General features: G+C 34.5%; 1 protein-coding gene across 1 annotated transcript; it reads left to right on the forward strand.

Annotated features, from left to right (window-relative positions):
• Positions 1-266: 266 nt before the first annotated feature.
• Positions 267-9,271, forward strand: LOC100786898 (heat shock 70 kDa protein 17). Its single transcript, XM_003542117.5, has 13 exons — positions 267-1,634; positions 2,887-3,046; positions 4,014-4,259; positions 4,393-4,529; positions 4,659-4,995; positions 5,123-5,284; positions 5,880-5,954; positions 6,033-6,133; positions 6,222-6,291; positions 7,434-7,490; positions 7,587-7,648; positions 8,473-8,545; positions 8,650-9,271. The coding sequence occupies exons 1-13, from the start codon at positions 646-648 to the stop codon at positions 8,854-8,856; spliced, it is 2,676 nt and encodes an 891-aa protein (XP_003542165.1). The 5' UTR covers positions 267-645; the 3' UTR covers positions 8,857-9,271.
• The last annotated feature ends 12,546 nt before the right edge of the window (positions 9,272-21,817 follow it).

Raw genomic sequence — 21,817 nt, forward strand, 5'->3', positions numbered from 1 at the left:
ATTTTAATTCAATTATGGTTATTGTCATTTTAGATTAGTGTAACTAAAGTAAATATATGAAACATCATATAATAACTGTTCTCATAGATTGCATTTAATAAAAATATATATAATCATAATTTATTATAATAAATAATTAATATACACTAAATTATAAAAATAATATAATAATTTTGAAAATTATTCTAACATAATTTAATATCTTTATATATATATATATAGATTGATGTGAGCACATACTCTCTAAGGTTAGAAGCGTCATTTACTGCATTTGCTAGACTCTTGACTCAGCGAGAACCTTCAGCACAAGGGTTGGAGGAGGACTCAAGAACAACACCACACACCATCTCAATCTTTGCCACGTGTGCATTCTTCCACGTGTCTTTGTTTCACTGGCTAAACCCTCCTTCACTCTGTCACACCTTCTTCTCCTCCGTAAAATACACTCGAAGGCTTCAAGAAAAGCAAAACGACACTCGTTTGGTTTCAGTCATTATTATTTAAAATATTTTTATTGTTGATTTCATTTGCTCTTATTAAACTCACCACCACCACCACCACCACCACGCTCTCTTCCATTTTCCCGCAAAACAAACACATTCACATACTTTTCCCTCACTTTCTCGGCGGCCAAACGCCATAAAAATGGCGTCGAAGGTGGCGCTGATGGCGCTGTTCTCCGTCGCGCTCCTGTTCTCTCCGTCGCAATCCGCGGTCTTCAGCGTAGATCTAGGCTCCGAATCGGTGAAGGTGGCGGTGGTGAACCTCAAGCCCGGCCAATCCCCGATCTCCGTCGCGATCAACGAGATGTCCAAACGCAAATCGCCGGCGCTGGTCTCCTTCCATGACGGCGACCGCCTCCTCGGAGAGGAGGCCGCCGGCCTCGCCGCGCGCTACCCGCAGAAGGTCTATTCCCAAATGCGCGACCTCATCGCCAAACCCTACGCCTCCGCGCAGAGGATTCTCGACTCAATGTACTTGCCATTCGATGCAAAGGAAGATTCACGAGGCGGCGTGAGTTTCCAAAGCGAAAACGACGACGCTGTTTATTCCCCCGAGGAGCTGGTTGCCATGGTGTTAGGTTACACGGTGAATTTGGCAGAGTTTCACGCAAAGATTCAGATAAAGGACGCGGTGATCGCGGTGCCGCCGTACATGGGGCAGGCGGAGCGGAGAGGGCTGCTTGCCGCGGCGCAGTTAGCGGGGATTAACGTTTTGTCTCTGATAAACGAGCATTCCGGCGCGGCGCTGCAGTACGGGATCGACAAGGACTTCTCCAACGAGTCTCGGCACGTGATCTTCTACGACATGGGCGCGAGCAGCACCCACGCGGCGCTCGTTTACTTCTCGGCGTACAAGGGGAAGGAGTACGGGAAGAGCGTGTCGGTGAATCAGTTTCAGGTGAAGGACGTGCGCTGGGATCCGGAGCTCGGTGGCCAGCACATGGAGCTGCGGTTGGTGGAGTATTTTGCGGATCAGTTCAATGCGCAGGTTGGAGGTGGAATCGATGTCAGGAAGTTCCCCAAGGCTATGGCTAAGTTGAAGAAACAGGTTAAAAGGACTAAAGAGATACTTAGTGCTAACACAGCAGCTCCTATTTCAGTTGAATCGCTTCATGATGACGTCGACTTCAGGTACGTGGATTTTAAAATTGTATTTCTCATCAGCTTCTTCAGCATTCCTGATTTTTATGAATTTGTATGTTATTTCTCTATTGGACTGAACAAAAGTTGGTAGTTTGTAATGTGTAGATCATGGTGCAACCTTATTGTACAGTGTGTACTTTACCATCCTCTTTAGCTTATTAATACTTTATTAATATTATGAACAAGAACGGCAAGGAAAACAACAACCAATTTTTATAGCATATTATCATGGCAGACTAATATGGGAAATATTTAATCTAAAAGAATTTTGCACTTTTTCTTTTTTTGAAAAAGCCAATTCAACTGATATTTTTTCTAGGAGCACATTTTTTGTATTGGGGGGAGGGATGTTTTGTCTTTTCAAAATGATTTTTGATGGGAGTGAATTAGCATTTAGTCTCATTTAGTAGCATACTAAACCACTCAGTAATAAAACTTACTGTTTTTGTATGGGCTAAGTTTTATGTCAGTGATAAGATTATTGGGTATGTATCTAATAAGTACGGGTGTTGGAAACATATCCAGTATGGGTATTGGAATTGTATAGGAATACCCATGCATCATAGTTTCCCTGTAAAATAATTACAGCAGCAAAGGAAGGTAGCAAGAAGACTGTTGCCTTTGCTTGAACCGACTGCCTGAGAGTTGGTTAAGTGGCATCAGTCTTGAGAAATTGTGATATGACCTGCTCCAACCCTTTAGTAAAAACATGTTCTAGAATTTTCATTGGGTAAAAAATAGTTGGGAAAATTATAGAAAAAGGAATTGTTGATAACTGTATTTTCCATTAAAAAAAAATAGTTTAGCTTTCATATGTCAAACTAGTAGTTTCTTAAGTGGTTAGTTGTTTGCAATTAATTAACAAGAAGGAGCCTTAAGTTTTACTGGCTGGCTGAGAGTTGAGAAAGGGGCATCAGTCTTAGGAGTTGAGTTACATATAACCTTAAAGACAGCGCTGCATATTGGTTAATAGATAGGATTGGCTAGCATCTTAAATCTTATGGTAGAGATCAATCTGAAGGAAGTTGCTGTTTTCAAATGATGAAGAAATCTGAACAGGGGAAGTCAAGAAATACATCTAAAGAATGAAATTCCCTTATATGCTCAATCTTGTCAAGTGAAATGCATTGACTAATCTAAATAAAAATGACAAGGAAAATAAAATTTTACTTGATTATCAAGTTATGATTACTGCATATAATGCTTAAGATTCCTTCACACAAGGCTCCTTTTCTTACAGGAGCACAATAACCCGTGAGAAATTTGAAGAGCTTTGTGAAGACATTTGGGAAAAATCGCTCTTACCTGTGAAAGAGGTGCTTGAGAATTCTGGCCTGTCATTGGAACAAATATATGCAGTGGAGTTGATTGGAGGTGCCACCAGAGTGCCAAAATTACAGGTTTGAATAATCTATTTTCCTTCTTTGACAATGTGCACTTTGGGAAGTGTGGGATTTGATCTGCAGATATTTGTAAAATATTGAACTCCATGCTTGAGAGTCAGCAACATATGTTTACTGTATATATCATCTGTTATGTACATGATAAGCCTAGTTTCGAAAAATTAATGTTTCTTATTTCAGTATACAACTGTATCTGTATCTGGTAGTTGTATGCTGTCTGTATACTGCAGTTGCTCTGCTAGTATATTGTTAGCTGTTAAATGCAGCTTGTGCACATTCATCTGTTATTTAACAGAAGTATCTAACTGATCAATTCCACTGTTCAGTTAGATATTGGTCAAAATGTTTTGTTACAACTCTGTTCAACTGAACTGATTCAGTTGCAACTGTTTCCTGTACATTTAGAGTTGCACTCAGCATACAAGACTTTGTTTTTTTGCACCAGAAATACAGCTATACTGAGAGCATTTCAGACTGTCTCAGTTTTCTGTCCTTTTTCTCTCATTTTCCGTTCACTTGAACTTCAACAATTCTATAATGTATACTGTCAATCTAAGTTATTCATGCTGTCCAAGCTTGACTTTATTTTATATGAAGTTATGCACATATGTTTGCTACCTTTTTTTATAATATTGATTTGAATAATGAAGAAAAAGGAAGAGCTCAACTGATTGCTCTAATGTTAGCGTAAAGATTTCAACGAAGAGATTGGCAGCATGAATATAATTAAGTTTCATAACCTCTTTATTTCAAATCTGAATATAACTAAGTTTGAATATCAAGAATCCATGACATAGTTATCAACTTATATTTGGTATCTATTTATTGTTAAATGAAATTGCAGCACTATATTTTGTCTAAGAATTGTTTGATATAGTGTTTGAGCTTTACTTTCACAGATGTATTTTACTCAGCATTAATGTATAGAGGTCTGTTTATTGATACTCTGTTCATATTATTACAGGCTAAGCTTCAAGAATTCCTCAGGAGAAAAGAACTTGATAGGCATCTTGATGCTGATGAAGCAATAGTTCTTGGCGCAGCTCTGCATGCTGCAAATTTAAGTGATGGAATCAAATTGAACCGCAAACTAGGAATGATTGATGGTTCCTTATATGGATTTGTGGTTGAGTTGAATGGTCCTGATCTTTTAAAAGATGAAAGCTCTAGGCAGCTACTTGTGCCACGAATGAAGAAGGTCCCGAGTAAGGTAAATCAATTGATGATTCAATGCTGAATGTGACTACATATTATATGAAGAATGAATTTATCAATTCTATTATGAATTTATCAATTTTATTCTCCAATTTTATTAATCTGTTGTAGCATTTTTTACTCACCAGATGTTTAGATCCATTAATCATAACAAGGATTTTGAAGTTTCACTTGCTTATGAAAGTGAGAATCATTTGCCTCCTGGTGTTACCTCTCCTGAAATTGCTCGATACCAGATATCTGGTTTGACAGATGCAAGTGAGAAGTAAGGATAAAAAACTTGCTGAAGTTTTGTGGGCATATTGCTTCCTTAAGCCCCTTGAAGAATTGCTTTTCATGTAAAATTTAGAAACTCTAATGCCCTCCTATTTATGTTTCTCCTCTGTTATTCTAGATACTCATCTCGGAATCTGTCATCCCCCATCAAGACAAACATACATTTTTCTCTTAGTAGAAGTGGAATTCTTTCACTGGATCGGGCTGATGCTGTTATTGAAATAACAGAGTGGGTGGAAGTTCCTAGAAAGAATTTGACCATAGAGAATTCAACCGTTTCATCAAATGTTTCAGCTGAATCTGCTGCGGGTAATAGTTCTGAAGAAAACAACGAAAGCGTGCAAACTGATAGTGGGATTAATAAGACATCCAACATTAGTTCAGAGGAGCAAGCTGCTGCTGAGCCTGCTACAGAGAAAAAGCTGAAAAAGCGGACCTTTAGGGTACCATTAAAGGTGAAAGCTAACTGGCCACCTTTATTTTGTGACTATTTAAACTGGCTGGTGATTTTTGGGAATGAAACAAGTTCTTCTAATATAATTTTCTTGCTTCTTTGCTGTTTTTGCCTTTTGCTGGTGACAGATTGTAGAGAAGATAACTGGATTTGGAATGTCTCTATCACAAGATTTTCTTGCTGAAGCCAAAAGAAAACTACAAGTACTAGATAAAAAAGATGCAGACAGAAAAAGAACAGCTGAGTTAAAAAATAATTTAGAAGGATATATATATACAACTAAGGAAAAGGTTGGTAGAAAAACTATATGTTTTATGATTTTTGTTATGTTAACAGCCTTAATCTATTATGTGATGGGTAAATATTTATCCTTTAAATATTTCCAATTTTCTTTCAGAGATTCATTTAAAAGATTGACCTTTAATTAGTTGACTATGTCTAACTTTATACTGAGGGATTTTAACTCTTGGTCTTGATTATTGTTTTTGAGAGAAAAATCTATCAGAAGAGAATTAAGAAATGAAAGAATGGGGATGAGCATTTTTTTAAACCCAAAGTTTCCTAGCCTCCTGCCAAATTAACTTGAGATAATAATGCCCCATCCATTGATCTTCCTTTTTATTCTTGTCCTTGCATATAGCTTCATCTGAATTTGGTTGGAGTGTTTTTCTGATTGCCATGTATTTGTATTGGGATTTGGGAGAGTGGGATTTAGGAATGATGCTTCTAAAACTATTTTATAGGTTAACTGGCTGTATAAACATTATGCCTGTTGTTTTTCATTTTGGAATGTTTAAAATGGACTAATTTAACTATTTGTTTTTCTAATTGTTAATATGGCTATTTTATTCAATTTGTTATTTATGCTTCTCATCTTTTTATCAGATTGAAACTCTTGAGGAGTTTGAAAAAGTTTCTACAAGTGAGGAACGCCAGTCCTTCATTGAGAAGCTTGATCAGGTTAACCCTTTTGTTTGGGCAACTGAAAAGAAATGTTATTGATAAGAATATTGACTTAAGCTTTTTGCATTCTGTCAGGTGCAAGATTGGTTGTATACAGATGGTGAAGATGCCAATGCCACAGAGTTTCAAGAGCGTCTAGATCAGTTAAAAGCTGTTGGAGATCCAATTTTCTTCAGGTATGTTATATTCAGTATAACTATTAATTTCTTTCTGCATGCATTTTTGTGGTAAAGTTTGTTCTGAATTGGTTAACATTTGTTTCAGGTTAAAAGAGCTTACAGCTCGGCCAGCAGCAGTTGAGCATGCTAATAAATACATTGATGAGTTGAAACAGGTATCATCAACAATCATTACATGTAAAGTGGTGCTTTAGTGTTTTTTATTTTCTTAATGTTCTTTTTGAAGCCGAAAATTGGTTTTTGGTAGGGTTGAATTATGTCGATTGATCCTTGTAGCTAATCACTCCTAGGTTGTGTTTGGATGAAGACTTTTAAGATTTCAAGGAATTTGAGAAATGCCTTAAATTTGAATTGCTTTTATTAAAATTTCCTTGTTTTTTAAATGCTTTGCTTGGATAAAGCAATACATATTTTTTAAATTTCTAATTCTTAGTTTAGATAGGGTAACTCAATTTCCATCATATGCAAAATTTCATTTCAACAAGCAAGGAGGGGGGGGGGGGGGAGATAGATAGAGGAGATAGAGATGGGAAACGGGGAGGAGGGGAGAAGAGATAGATAGAAAGAGAAAGTGAGAATGTATTCAAATTCTTACTTTTTTGGTTGAATTTGAAATTCTATAATTTTATATAAAGAAAATATTTTCACGTTACTAAAATTTTAAATACACTATGCAAGGAATATATTTTAATGCAAAAAAATTTAAATTCTCACTTAAATTGGATTACTAACTTAAATTTCTCTATCTAAACACATTACTAGTGAAATTAGGTTTTGGTGGACATAGTTGTTTTTGCTAATCCCTTTGATAGATGGGTAGTTTATTGTTGTAAACATAAGTTGGATCAATAGGAACTGTAATATGATAACAATACTGTCTCTTTATTATTTCTCGTACATTAATTCAACTTCTTTCATTTGAAAGAATGTAGAGATTGGTCATCTGTTGCCCTTGTTGAGAACTAGAGATATTAGGTATCGACTAGGACAAGGTTCAAATCTGATACAACAGGCAACTTTCATTCAAGTGGTTATCTGTTGTTTATCCAGTTTTCATCATGTCAGCACTCATGTGCCCATTCATAGAAAAACATATGGACACATTCACACCACTTCATGAAATCATATAATCAAAAAACAATGAAAAGGCATTAGTTAGGTGAACCAAACATGTACCACGAGCAATTGATTTGCTGAAAGATGTCTGAAGCAGTATATTGTATATTGTGATTTATAAAATTATCTATTCATCTTCAGCCAGTTATTTTCTAATGTGAAACATTTATGACATTTGCAGATTGTTGAGGAGTGGAAAGCAAAGAAGTCTTGGCTTCCACAAGAACGAGTAGACGAGGTACTTGGTTTAACTTGATTTCAATAGCTTTGAATCTATTAAAGCTGATGTGTTACCTTCAGAAAATTCATTGTCTTTTGGTACCTAACTTGCAAGGTCATAAAAAGTTCTGAAAAATTGAAGAATTGGTTGGATGAGAAAGAAGCTGAGCAAACAAAGTAAGTTCTTATCATAGTAATTTAGTTGTTATTGAAGTTTTTTTTCACCTTGTCTTTTCAATATTGTGTGGACTTTGCTAGAGTCAAAAAAAGTATCTTCATGAGCGGCTGCCTGTATAAACATTTACCTCTATTTTTCTTTAATTGGGTATGATATTCCTTGAAAAGTGCAATCTTAATGGTTATGAATCTAAGTTATCTTTGAAAATGGTTTCCTTTCATCTGCTACTGTTAGCTTGTATAGCACAAAATATGATCAATGACAATGAACTACATAATGGAATATTAGTCTGCATATGAACGTCACTTCTGCCAACAGGACGTGTATGTGATGCACAGCGGATTGTGCTACCCAAGAATCTGTGGAATTCTTGAATAATAAAACCAGTCTATTAAAATATTAAGATAGCCTAGATTCCACTTGTTTTGAGCTTTAATGATTGTTCCCTGCAAGGTTTCATTGTCTAATATATTCATTTTCTAGATAAAAAATTCCTTAAGATGTTTTTTTGAGGGTGAGCCTCCCTCCCTCCCTTTGCTCTCTGTAAGGACTGTGTAAATGATTTCAGGATGACCAATGGATCTGAAGCATAACGTTGATGGCTTCAAAGTTTTAGATTATTTCCCTTTTTTGAGATCATATTTCATTTATGCACTTGTGAATATTTAGAAAATGGACCGTCTAGCTTTGTAAAGTATCACTTTTCCACTCTGCTGACTGCCAACTTGAGTTTGATCACTGAGGAAATTGCTATGTGCATACAACAGTTTTAATGTAACTGCCTAACTGGTTATTAATTTCTTATTCTGTACTTGTTTTGAAGGACTTCTGGATTCAGTAAGCCAGCATTTACATCTGAAGAAGTATATCTGAAGGTGCTTGATCTGCAAACCAAGGTACCCGTCTCTTCTACTTGTCTAATTCAAAAGACTCTGTAATCGCATGTGATTTTACAGGTCTAAGAAAACAGTGCCATTTCTTGTTGACTGTACATTTACAGGTTGCCAGTATTAATAGAATTCCCAAGCCCAAACCTAAGGTTCAGAAGCCCGTAAAAAATGAAACCGAAAGCAGTGAGCAGAATACAGAGAATTCTGATTCTAACTCAGCTGATAGTTCCTCTTCAAGTGATTCATCCGTTAACAGTTCAGAAGGCACAAGCGAAGAGACGGTAACTGAGCAAACTGAAGGTCATGATGAGCTATGATTAACCTGGCATACATGTTAGGCCGGTTTGAATCATCTACCTGCAACGTTTTTATAGTCAGAGATGTAGACTGGTAATGGTAGAATTAATAGGTGAAAAGGAGGCAGTGTCGGTTCTCGGCGAGCAGGAGAATAGAGTTGAGGCAACATTTGCTGGTTGAGTTCTAAAATTTTGAGGTTAGATGGCTACTACTGTAGTAGATGATTTATTACCCTTTTATATTTAAGGGGGCAACTTGTAATTTGCAGTCATATGAAAGCTTGTATTTGCCGAAACACAATGTGATAGGGGAAGAAAAAAAAAGAAAAACTCACGAGATTTGATTTGCTCAGAACATATAGGAATTTTGCTTGAGTGACTCGTAGTTCTAAACGATTTTTGTTTTTAATTAATTTAGCAGATACATCTTATCTTATTTTTAATTTTCAAGTTTTCTCATTCTGTCAAAAAAAAAAAAATTAAGTTTTCTCATAGTGTTAAGCAGTGCATGATTTTATTTATAACTAGATTAGCACCGAGTATAGTCATGGCCACTTGCAGTACTTGCATACTCGTTTGAGTCGGAACCTGGTCGAACCATCGGCTCTGATACCAGACCTGACATCACACTCTAACCCAAAACCTTAAGGTTCAAGTTTATGGGTTTTCTTCTCACTTATATGGTGTTCAATCTTTCTACTTCTACCTAATGTCGGACTTCACCTCACATTTGTAACCTAACACAAGACAATGTAAAATATAATTAATATATGATATATTATATATAAAAAATTGATTTTCATATTTTTTTAAAGATCGTATGATTTGTTCTATGATTTACTACACTGATTTTATTTTATCATTTTTCTTTTTCACCTGATAAGTAAATACAATTTGGAATAATGTGATGAAACTTGGGACTAACAAAGCCTAAATCCTATTTTAAGGTTTGGACATTGGAGAGTTCTACACTTAATCATGTAGTTATTAAGTGATAAGTTATCAAAAAGTAAATATATATTGTTGATATAGGTAATGCTAATGAATTCTTTTAAATTATTTTCAACCGTACAATATTATATTTGCATTTTCTAGATCATTTTCATTCTGGTGTAATTCGATTGGGGTATTAAATGTGTAACATTTTTCATTACAGTAACAATCCATAGTAAACTATACTAAAAAGAATATGAAAACCCAAAATTATAATAGTTTGAAAATATCTCATGTATAATCAAATAAATGAGTCTTTACATAAAAAAAATATTATCATCAAAATATAGGCATCTAAACTAAATGAATGCTAAAAATATAACGAAAGTAATCATATTTGGCATCAAGTACTAACCTAACTAAATAAATGTAACTATGGAAAACTATGCCTTCAAGTCTGCTCGATTTCGATAGCTTCTTCCTCGTTCTCTGAAAACAACACTTATAATGAGATGATAATCTCAGTTAATAAACTAATTTCTAAAAGGAGTTCGTAAATAGTGTTGTTATCAGTTGGCATGGTAATTCGAAAAACCAACTATGGTGGTATCCACAGTAAATTTAAAACAAGATAATATATATATATATATATATATATATATATATATATATATATATATATATATATATTATGAAGGTTCAATTAATCTAATTAGAGGTAATTCAATCGAATTCATCCTTAATTACATTGAGATCACAAATCAGATTGAAGTATCATCCAATTAATCTGTAATTAGGATTCAAATTAGAAAATAAATCAATTACCTAATTCATTTTCAATCCTAAATGTCTTTAGGATTGGAGAAGAAGATGAACATTTACAACATAATTCGAAATACTTAACCAAAACTCAAATCCATCATTGCTTGAACTGGATTCTTGGATTGATTAGTTGTTTAGTCTTCTATAGTCATCATCAATGGAAGATTGAACAAGAGAAGAAATGAACAGAGTTGAAGAGATGAAGAAATATGAAGAACAAGTGAGAGAAAAAGAGAGAGAAGAGTTTGATCAAAACTTGCATTAGAAGTTTCTAAAAGTGTGTTTTGTGCCAAATGATTCTAACTAACTCTGAAAATACACTAAGTAAACTAATATATACTCTAACTAGTCAGAAGTAATGGATGGCCTCTGATTAGGTCCAACTAATCTCTCTAATAAGTTAATTACATAATGCAAAAGCCCAAAATTTGCAGCCCAAAATCCAAGTACAGAGGCTCTGATTTTCAAACCCAAAATGACCCTCAAAACAGAAAAATTGGCCCTCTCTGACAAATTTGTAGCTTTTTCCCTTGGCTTTCTAGGGACTACTCATATTCTCCATTTTGAGTTATGTAGCATCCTATAGGTTTTGCATAAGATAGATAGGTAAATTAAGCACAAAGTCTGAAAATAAGCAACAATTACCAATTAAGTCTAATTATTTTCCTAAGACCAAAACTGAGCTAATGCGAGAAAATAAGAGTCAAAGAAAAGTCAAATAAGCTCAGAAGAATAGAAAAATAATAAACTAAAAATGCTTTATCAAATTCCCTCACATTTATCTTTTGCACTCCAGGGAAAAACTAAAAGAAAGACTAAGAAATATCAAGCAAAAGTAAAACCACAAACTAAAAGAAAGGTACGAACAAGGCGCACATATTTTTCAATGGATCCTAACAATGCACAATGTAACACCCTAAGATATTACTAATTATAAATTGATGTTTAATTGTATTTATTGTGTTATTTGACTACATGGTTAACTTGAATGAGTTGAGGTATGACTTGAATTAGTCATGTGTGAATTTCTTGATGTGGATGTTGAGTTATGTGGAGTTTTGTTGAACTAAGTTGAAATTATGAGATTTTAAATTTTACCTAAACCTATTTTAGTAAAATCATCATCCCGGATTCGTTAACCGTTGAATAATTTTCAAATTTTGTCTGGAGGTTTCTAAGACAATTCTCCACATTCAGACCGTTGGGATTTGTAATATAACATCTTTAGTATGAGACATGATTTTTTTACCGAAGCAGAAAATTTAAGCTATGGATCAGCTAGCCCAGGCGAGCCAAACTCGTTTGGGCGAGTGTTGCAGGCTACAAATACGTCCAATAGTGTAAAACAACAATCTTCTTCCTCCTTCTCTTCCCCTAAACCCTCCCCCAACACCCCCAAGCTCCTCCTCCACCACCACTGACCACCTGTGACCGCCACGAGCCGCCTTTACTTGTCGTCAGATCACCGCATGGAGAAGAACAGTTTGGTCGGAGCGGAATCTTTAACACTCAACTCGAGGATTCGGTAGAGAACGAAGCCTCCAATCCTTCCTTCACGGTTTCTTCGAGGTAACCATGATTCTAAGCCTTCTCCTTGTTAGTTTTTACACTTCCTTTGAAAAACTCTTGAAAATGAGACATTGTAAAAGTTATCTTTTTATAAGATTGATGTTATTTTTGTGACCTTCACTAAATCTTGGTCACATTGGTGTGATCGAAATTTTAAAATGATGTCTCCTTTTAGTAAAATCCAAAACACCCCTCAGTCCTTTATGTTTTGACAGAGGTATTTGACCCCGAATGTTGTCATTAACCCTTGTTTCTGAAATCTATACTAAATTTCATTCAATTTGGTATATAGAACCTTGCATTTAGACTGACGAACGTAAACGAGAGAGGTCTCTAGGTGACGCAAAAAGAAACTGACGTAGAGCTCATGATAGGTGAAGGGAGTTTATTGTTTGTTTACAACTTTTGATACCATAGTTGGGGCCAAGGAACCCAATTATGGGGATGTATGCTTGTCCCTGTGGATGCTGATTTTCAAGAAAAACTGTGTTTTTAACTAATGGGATGTGATATATTTGTTATTGATGTGCATCCTGGTTTTCAAGAAAAATTGTGTTTTTAACTAATGGGATGTGATATATTTGTTATTGATGTGCATGATGGTTTTCAAGAAAAACTGTGTTTTTAATTAATGGGATGTGATAGGTTTGTTACTGATATAGAAATTGTCAATGATGTTGTTGTTGTATTGATTGGAATTTTTGGGAAAAGTCTTAAATATAGAGGAGACTCTGTCCAAAATTTTATATTTGTTCTTCTATTTACTTCTTTATTAAATTTTAAATGGGCATAAGAGTTTGTTTTGAATACTATAGTTTTCCTCATTAATTTAGAATTTTCCTTAAAAAAAGTATATGAGTCTCGTGGTATTATAGATTGTTATTGTTATTGTATGAGGTTTATGTTGCCTGAAGGCCTGGGAAATGTGAATCCCGGACATGAATTTATATGTATGTATGTATGTGGAATGTGATTGCTTGTGATGTTGAGATGAGATGATGTTGATGTTGATGATGTTATTGTGATGATGTATGTTGTGTATGTACATGGGGGGTGTGGTGACCATGTTGGATATCCCTAGAGGAGGAGATAATGTTTTAAAGAGTTTTAAGAATTCCTGGAGAGAGAAGCGGATGGCTTAGAATCTTTAATTATCCATAGTCAGTGCATTGATGATGCTCATGTTTCATACTTCATATTGAATGGAAATAGTACAAACTTTGTCAGTAAGTACTCGTAGTTTTTCATGAGGAAAAATATTTGTACTTAGGGGCATGCCACTCGGTTTGGAACTCCCTTGAGACTCAGGCTGATCACCATGGGAGGGGAGTTGCTTGTGCATGACAGGGTGACCTCGACACTTACTGCCTAGTTTTCCTAAGTGAGAGTGTTGTGTGGACATGCTTAGGCTATTTCCTTGGGGATGGTACCATATTGCATTTGAAAGTTGAGGTCAGGTGCATGTAACATACTGAGCATGATTGATTGGAACTATAGACGGATGATGACTACTTGTTGAGTGTATGTTGGACTAATGGATGTTTGTGTATGTTTATGGTATTTGATAATGTTTTCTTACTAATTGTGGTTATTTGATTTTTTTTGTATTAATTTCTTTTATAATGAACTCACCCCTCACAATTTTGTACCGTGTGGTTGGTACCTGTGATGATCGCGAACCTTTGTTCATAAGAGCAGAATGACAACACTAGAGTATGAGAAGTGAGATTCTTTTGTGGAGCTGCCGAGCCGACGTGATGACGTTGGGATTATTTTGGGAGAGAGTTGTGTTTTGTTAATCAACTCCTCCATAGTTGATTCCATAATTCTTTTTGTTGAATTGAGGATGTAAATCACAAACTTAATTATATGTATGAACAAATTTACTTTCCATTATGTGAATGATGTGTACTAAGTTACTATATATATATATATATATATATATATATGTATTCATTTAAGTAATGGTGCGTTATTTGGGAATGTATATCGTGAAAAAATTTTACTTTAATTTTTCATAAGCAAATTAACGGTGTTTTCATTTAAAAATTGAAATTCTCGCGGTTTAGAGTGATGATATCGTAGCGACAAGGCGGGTCGTTACACACAAAAGTGATAAAGATGAAAAATGGAGGAATGGTATCAAGGTAACAAGCAATTCATGAACACATGATCACAAAATGGAAAGCAGAAAAGTGTGACACCCTCTACCCCGACATATATATAAATAAATAAAATATATAAAAATATCGGTAACCAAATTCACACGGGTAAAAGATTCACATTCACTTCACTATTATCAATTAAAACTTATTAAAATATATTCGGTTCAAAATAAGGCCATCAAAATTTATAAAAATATTTTGTTAAATCAGTGAGATAAAATAAAATAGACTAACATCATGCAATTAATATAAAACTTATGCCCCACTGTCACATCCTATCAGAGCATTGTGTCCCGACATCCTTCAGCACAAGGTTCCTTAAAGCACTTCACCTAGCCATCTGCTCCCCCAAACACAAGGTTCAAGATCATCACAGGATCCAAACACAAACAACACATAGGGAGTGAGTTATCACATTCCTAACTAATAGAGAAAAATAAAACAACCTATAGATATAAATATTATATAAAAAAATACAATTTACTTGAGCATAACTCACGTTATTTCACCACACATCTCATTCCTTTTTACAACATTCGCATACTCAATAATCAAAACACAATATCATCAAATCAATCAATATAAAACAATACACAAGCGTTATGTAGCAGATACACTAAGACTCAATCCTATATGCAATGTGGTACCATGTAAGTGAAAAACCTCTTCGGGTGCCTAGGAGTACATGACAAGACAAACTACACACTAGCAAGTCAAGTCACTCTCACTAGATAATATCATAGGGAGACCAGTCAGGGTCATAGTGTTTTGCGAGAATGCTCCAACCATGTGGGATTGGCACAGGATTAAAGGAACACTCAAACCGGGTGACCCCCAAGGCCTACACTCCGAAGAGTCCGTCAGGGCCCCTCCCTCTTGATTCAGGTCCAACCCAGAAAACATTTTAGCACACAGACTTTATCTATGAACTGTACAAAACACACGACTCCTCAATTGTTCTCAAATATTTTTAACTCGTCACCCTTTAAGGGTCTTAGCATTAACTTGTCGCCCTTAAAGGGTCTCAGCATTAACTCGTCGCCCTTAAAGGAACTTAACATTAACTCGTCGCCTTTAAATGGTCTTATAGTCGTGTGATTGTACAATCCACAGTTTACAACTCAATGCACACAACATCTCAATCACCTGCATACTCAATTTATCACATATAGTCGATTTCAATCACAATGTTATAATCTCAAAATAACATATTATCACACCTCATGAATCATACACACTTTACCTATGAACTATGCAATACACACAACTACTCAATTATTTTCAAAATCATTTTAACTCGTCGGGTTCTCACAATATACGTGTATTCCGTCATTCATCACATGTTCAATCCACCACATACTCATAATTTGAATCATCATTTCATATCCTCAATATAACAATTTATACAAAAGACTATCACAACAACCTGGGGACTAAAACCCATCAAATAATATTACACAATTATATGAAAATCATAGGTCAAAATATACAAATATCAAGAGCACAATTTATCAAGCAATTCTCATCAAAACATCAATATTTTATTTATAATCATAAAGGAAAAATTGCAATTTAATAAATATCCCAAAATAAAACCCCAATTTAATCCTCTAAGGATCCCTACACATGTTCTCACTAACCCCCAATTGTGAATAACTCATCCTTTACCTCTAAGTGGGCTCACGTGTCTTCCGACAACGATAAATAAATCTCTAACAAGTTCCTGAGATTCCTCTGGTTGCTCTGATAGGGTTCCCAAACGTTAGAGAGAATGAGAAGGGATTGAAGTCTCCATTTGTATTATATTCATGTGATTTCTTTTTCTCCCACTGCGAATATTATCTCGCAAATCCCAACGGCGAAAGTGTTCGAAATATCATTTTGAACAACATATCCAAATTTCATGAAAATTCAACGGTTAACAAAACCGGGATCGTAGGTTTACTGAGACTGTTACGAGTTTCTGCGGGAAAAGAGAAAGCTAAGGTAAGAAGGGTATTTCTCTCATCTCTGACATGATATGGAAATTCCCAACGGTGAAAATGCTAAGAATTGGGTTGCAAACCTGGTGCTTAAATTTCACGATGATCCAATGGTGAATGAGTCCAAGATCATCATTTTTCTGAGACATATTTGGTGGTCTATGGGAAAAAGAGGGTTTTGAGGGGAGAAAAGAGAAAAATGAAAATGAGGCAAAAAGAAAACACCTGACTTAAAATATCAATTTGTACCTAGGGTACTCAACCTATTATTTTCTTTATATTTATTTATTTATTTATTTATTTTTACTAAAAAGCTTTTTAGATTTATTTACGAAAAAATAGGATGTTACAAAAAGCAATTAAGTCAAATTTAAGAATGCGCCAAGGTGATAGAAATCTCTCAAAGAACAACATTCAACCTCACCAAATGTGTATGGGTTTGTGTTTACACTCAAGCACCACATGCACTGGCACACCCAAATTTTGACATGACTTTAATCCATTCAACTTGAACAACACATGCATCAAAAGATCTAAAGGGCTTTTATGGGGCTGTAATGTATGACTTAGGTGAGGGTGAATATGAGAAGGATATTTAGGCTAAAACTAAGAGAAAAAAAGGGCAATGAGGAGTAAGCAAACATGCAAAAAGAGGGGTAGAAATAAAGAAAACAAAGTGGAGAACAAAAAAATGAAAATATAAAGAACTCACAAGAATGAAAAAGAATCACAACAAACTTTATTGCATTTTTTCTTTCTTCTTCTTTGTTTAGTACACTTTCTTTCTTTCTTTTCTTTTTGTTTTTTCTTTTTCTCATTCTTTTTTTTTTTTTGCTTTTTATTTTTCTTTTTCTCTTTGCTTTTGTTTTTTTCAACAAATCAAAAGAAAATGAAATGACAAAAATAAAGGAACATACATGAAAAATAAATTAAAAATCCCCCACACTTGTTTGAAACCCACTCCCAAAACAATTCCAAAGCCCTTTTTCTCCATAAAGTTTAGGACAACATGGTTTTCCACTTTTTAGCTTGAAATGAGCTACAAAATGAAAGGTGTTAAAGGCTCAAAGAGGATGATAATGGATATCAATGCAAGGCAGGTTTATTTGGCTAGTATCTAAAAGAAAGAAGACCTAAATAATCTCAATCAATGCATGTAAAACAAGGAATAACAAGAAAAACAAGGCAAAACCTAGAGTAATCTAGCACAAGGGTAAAATCACACATCAAAGAACATGAATGAAATTGGGCAATCCGTCTGCAAAGGCCCAAAAACTCACAAGGCATAATTCTATCAGACATGATCCACTTAAATTTTATTTTCCAAGCCTACTTATCACTTCAACAATTGCAACAATGGTTCACATCAAACATGAAACCTTTCAACTAAAAATGGTGCATCTCGCACAATTTATACAACTTAGAAATCCTATGAGAAACATGAAAAAGTGCCTAAATTCATCAAAAACATCGGAATACTAAAAACTGCTAAATCTTCATTTTTATTTCTATTTTTTATTTTATGTAAGAACAATACATAATAGTAAAACAAAACAAATACAACAAAACATAAGATAGAAACAACAACAAAAACAAAAATAAACATTGAAAATAGGAAACAATAGGAAATAGATAAGAAAACAACAAATAGATACAGTAAACAAAAACTAATACAGAAACAGAAAACAACAAACAGAGAAAACAAAAAACAATTTTTTTTCCTTTTCTAAACCCTTCCCCCCACACTTGAAGTGCACATTGTCCTCAATGTAAGCATGCAATGAAATGCAAACAAAGATACAACATATAAAAGAAGGGAGAAAAAAACTCCTCAAGTTCCATTCAAGGCACATCATCACATAAAATTGGCAAGACCAAACAGAGGTTTGCCACAAACTCCTCTTCCACTTGAGTCTCATGAAAAAGCTTGAGTTGATGATCATTCACTTTTAAGACTTTGTTGATAGCTTATTTTTAATCTCAACTGCACCATAGGGAAAAACATTAGACAAGGACCTAAGAGTGAGTGAGCTTTTGCTAGAAAATGAGAGAGCATGGGATCATGGAAAACTATTTTTTTTTTCAAAAGCCACAATGTTGACCATCTGTTCAATACCGATGAGTCTATAGAATAATGAGGACTAATGGTACTGGAAATACAATGCAAATGGAGTGTGTTTGGTCAAATCAGGTGACAAATAACATATACAACCCAACTGAGTCCTCATCTATACACAACGAGGAGTTGATTTAGAAACATGTTTGGAAAGGCAATGCTCTCTGAAGTGCAAGAATTTTATTTGGAGATCTTGTCAGAATATTCTCTTAGTTTGCTCAAACTTGATAAAGAAGATTGATTTGGAACCCAAGTGTCCAATGTGTGGTGTGGAAGTGGAGGATGTAGCCCATGCCCTTATGAAATGTACTGGAGTGCAAAAAATTTGGTTTGTCTCTCCCCTTGGCCTTAGGATTGACGTAGACCAAGTTGTGATGGCTAACAATTTGTTGCTTTAACAACATTAGTAGGAAAAAGAGCTTCTGGGTAGGTCCATCTTCCATGGGATTGTTGAAGATTGCATAGAGCTTTTGAGATTTCCTCTTATTTTTCCTAAGAGAATGGGATATAATGTTGCTCATTGTATGACTTATTTATTCTTTTCTTTTCATGATAGTTGCTGGATAGAGGAGGTCCCTGCCTAGTGGACCAAACCATTACTAGGGATGCAGTATTTGCTTTAGACATTGCAATAAAACCCATACCCATGGGTACCAGTCCGAATCTATCCTGACTTTGACGGATAATACCCGAGTTGACCAGGTATGGATTCGAGTTCAGTTTTTCCTCGATAATCAAAAGCAGGGACGGGTACGGGTATAAGATTACTAATATTCGCCTTGACCTCAACCCTGAATCCACCCTTCCACTTAAGAAATAATATAAAAAACCCTATATATAATGGCTAATTCCTAAAACCTAAAAGTTGTCTGCTATGTTGCGTTGTGCTTCCTCACTCGTCTCTCTACCTCTCTCACTTAGTCACTCTCTACCTCTGTGTTTCGACCGTCATTACCACCACCAACAAATTCAAGCTTCATAAGAATGTATGTTTTCTTATTAGTTTTTGTTAGTTGGGATTGGAACCTGCAACCTCTCCTCCCTCCCCTTTTTCTCTTTACCACTAGATAAACTTTATATCTCCCATTATTATTTTTAATTAATGGACCTTTTTCTCACGTTTATGATTTTGTTGCCTTCTCTTTCTCTCTTTTCAATGATTTCACAGTTTTTGAACTCTATTCCACGGAAGCTACGTTCAGGTGCGTGCCTTTCAAATTCCAAATCCAAGCGTTTAAATGTTGTTATGCATAATATGCACTTTCCTTTGTATTTTCTCTTTTGATGTTGATTTTGAATTAGAGTTGAAGTAATCCTTTTTTTTCCCTCCTTTTCTTTATTTGTTGTAATCGTTGGACTATGGATTCGGTTTTGGTGTTTTTTTTTAATTATTGCAATATATTTTACTTTCACTTAAATATTAATTTACTATAATCTTGTGCTATAGAATATCCTAATTTAGTCCTTTATTATTTGATTTAAATTGATGATATTATGCTCAATTGTGATAGAGTAATCCTATGCTGCAAACTAGTTGGTGATTGTTGTGAATTCCTAAAGTTGCTTTAATTCTTAATTTTTATTCTTATATTTCAAGAAATAAGTACATGAGAGAATATAACATGCATTTCCCTATAATGAGACCTCTTTCAAAGATATTGTTGAAACAATGAGGTTCTTTTTCCTTCATGGTAAATGTATGTGCTAATGACTGCAAAACTTTTTAAGCATTTTATTTTTGCCTTGTGTAAAAGGATCTTAATGGGATTGTAGTGATTTTTTTTGTTATGTTGTAAAGTATGATTTCTTGTTTGTTTCTATGTTCTCCCTTTTTTAACCTTTATACTCTTTCTTAAACTTAGTTTTTGTTGCTCAGAACTGGCTTTGAGGAGGACAAGAATTTCCATGTTGTTTTAAATTTTGTAATAGCTGGAAGGTATCATGTTACTGAGTATTTGGGATTTGTTGCATTTAGCAAAGCTATACAAGCTCATGACCTACATACAGGCATGGATGTTTGTGTTAAAAGCTATGCAAGCTCACACAGGGGTAACAATCTTATATAAAGATTGAATTTCTATATATATCATAGGTCTTAGTGGCATTCAACGATTTCACTCATGATTTTCTATTTTTGGATTAAATTTTCTGAAATCTTTATTATGAGAGGTAGTTACACATATCCAAAAGATGTGTTTTTTGCATGTAAATTTGTAATGGCACATTTAATTTCTTGAGTTGTAAAATTATTTACTCCCACAATGTTTAGCATGATAAAATTCACATTTTAATCTATATTAATTGCTTTGGTTTTTAAAATAATAGATTGTTGTTGAAGTACAAATGATTGCATGATTGAAAAAATTAAGGATAAATTGCAATTAGGCACTTTAATTAAGGAGAGTTTCTTCACATGCGTTGTTGTGCACATATCTTAAATTTGATAGTAAAAGATGGTTTAGGAGTTGTGAAGGATGGAGTGGAAAAAATTTGAGATAGTGTAGCATATATTGGATTGCAACACCTAAAAGGTTGGAAAAATTTCAAGAAACTGCTAAACAATTGTGAATCCCTTGCACCAAAAAGTTGAGTTTAGATTGTCCAACTAGATGGAATTCAACTTACAAGATGCTTGATGTTGCAATATCATATAAAGATGTGTTTTCCAGATTAAAGCAGCGTGAAACTCAATACTCTTGTTTTCCAAGTGATTCACAATGGGAATTTGCAAAGAAAGTGTGTAAGAGGTTGACCATATTTAATGATAATACAAAAATGATTTCTGACACAAAATATCCAATTGCTAACATTTATTTTCCTCAAATTTGTGAGATCAAGATGGTTTTATCTGAATGGGTCAATTCCCCAAATGAAGTGATTCAAAAAATGGCAGAAAAGATGTTAGAAAAATTTGATTCTTATTGGAGTGTTATTCATGTGATCATGGGAGTTGCTACTGTTTTAGATCCAAGATACAAAATCGAGTTACTTGAGTTTTACTTTGAATCAAATTACCCCATGGATTTTTTTCCACAAGTTAATAGGATCCGAAACTTGTGTTATGATTTGGTTTCAGAATATCAAACCAAAAAGCATGAAGATTTTACTAGTTCTTTTTAATCGCTAGATGTGGTTAGTGATGGAAAGAGTAAATTGTGTGATTATGATAGATACATTGAAAGAAAGAAAAAGGCAAGAACTTCAACTATGAAAACAAAGTTGGATCACTACTTAGAGGAGGAAGTTTTACCAAGAAGTTCATATTTTGATATCTTAATGTGATGAAAATTGAATGAGCTAAAGTATCCAACACTACAAACAATTGCAAGGGATGTGTTAGCTATTTTGATCTCCACGGTAGCTTTTGAATCAACATTTAGTATTGGAGGTCAGAT

This window comes from Glycine max, chromosome 13 (assembly GCF_000004515.6).
Source record: "Glycine max cultivar Williams 82 chromosome 13, Glycine_max_v4.0, whole genome shotgun sequence".
In the NCBI taxonomy this organism is placed as follows: Eukaryota; Viridiplantae; Streptophyta; class Magnoliopsida; order Fabales; family Fabaceae; genus Glycine; species Glycine max.

Bases quoted from the DNA above. Each gene is read 5' to 3' on its own strand.
- LOC100786898 (XM_003542117.5), top strand. From the start codon at position 646: ATGGCGTCGAAGGTGGCGCTGATGGCGCTGTTCTCCGTCGCGCTCCTG. The intron at 6,292-7,433 runs GTATCATCAACA...TGACATTTGCAG, and splicing joins ACATTGATGAGTTGAAACAG to ATTGTTGAGGAGTGGAAAGC. The intron at 7,649-8,472 runs GTAAGTTCTTAT...CTTGTTTTGAAG, and splicing joins AAAGAAGCTGAGCAAACAAA to GACTTCTGGATTCAGTAAGC.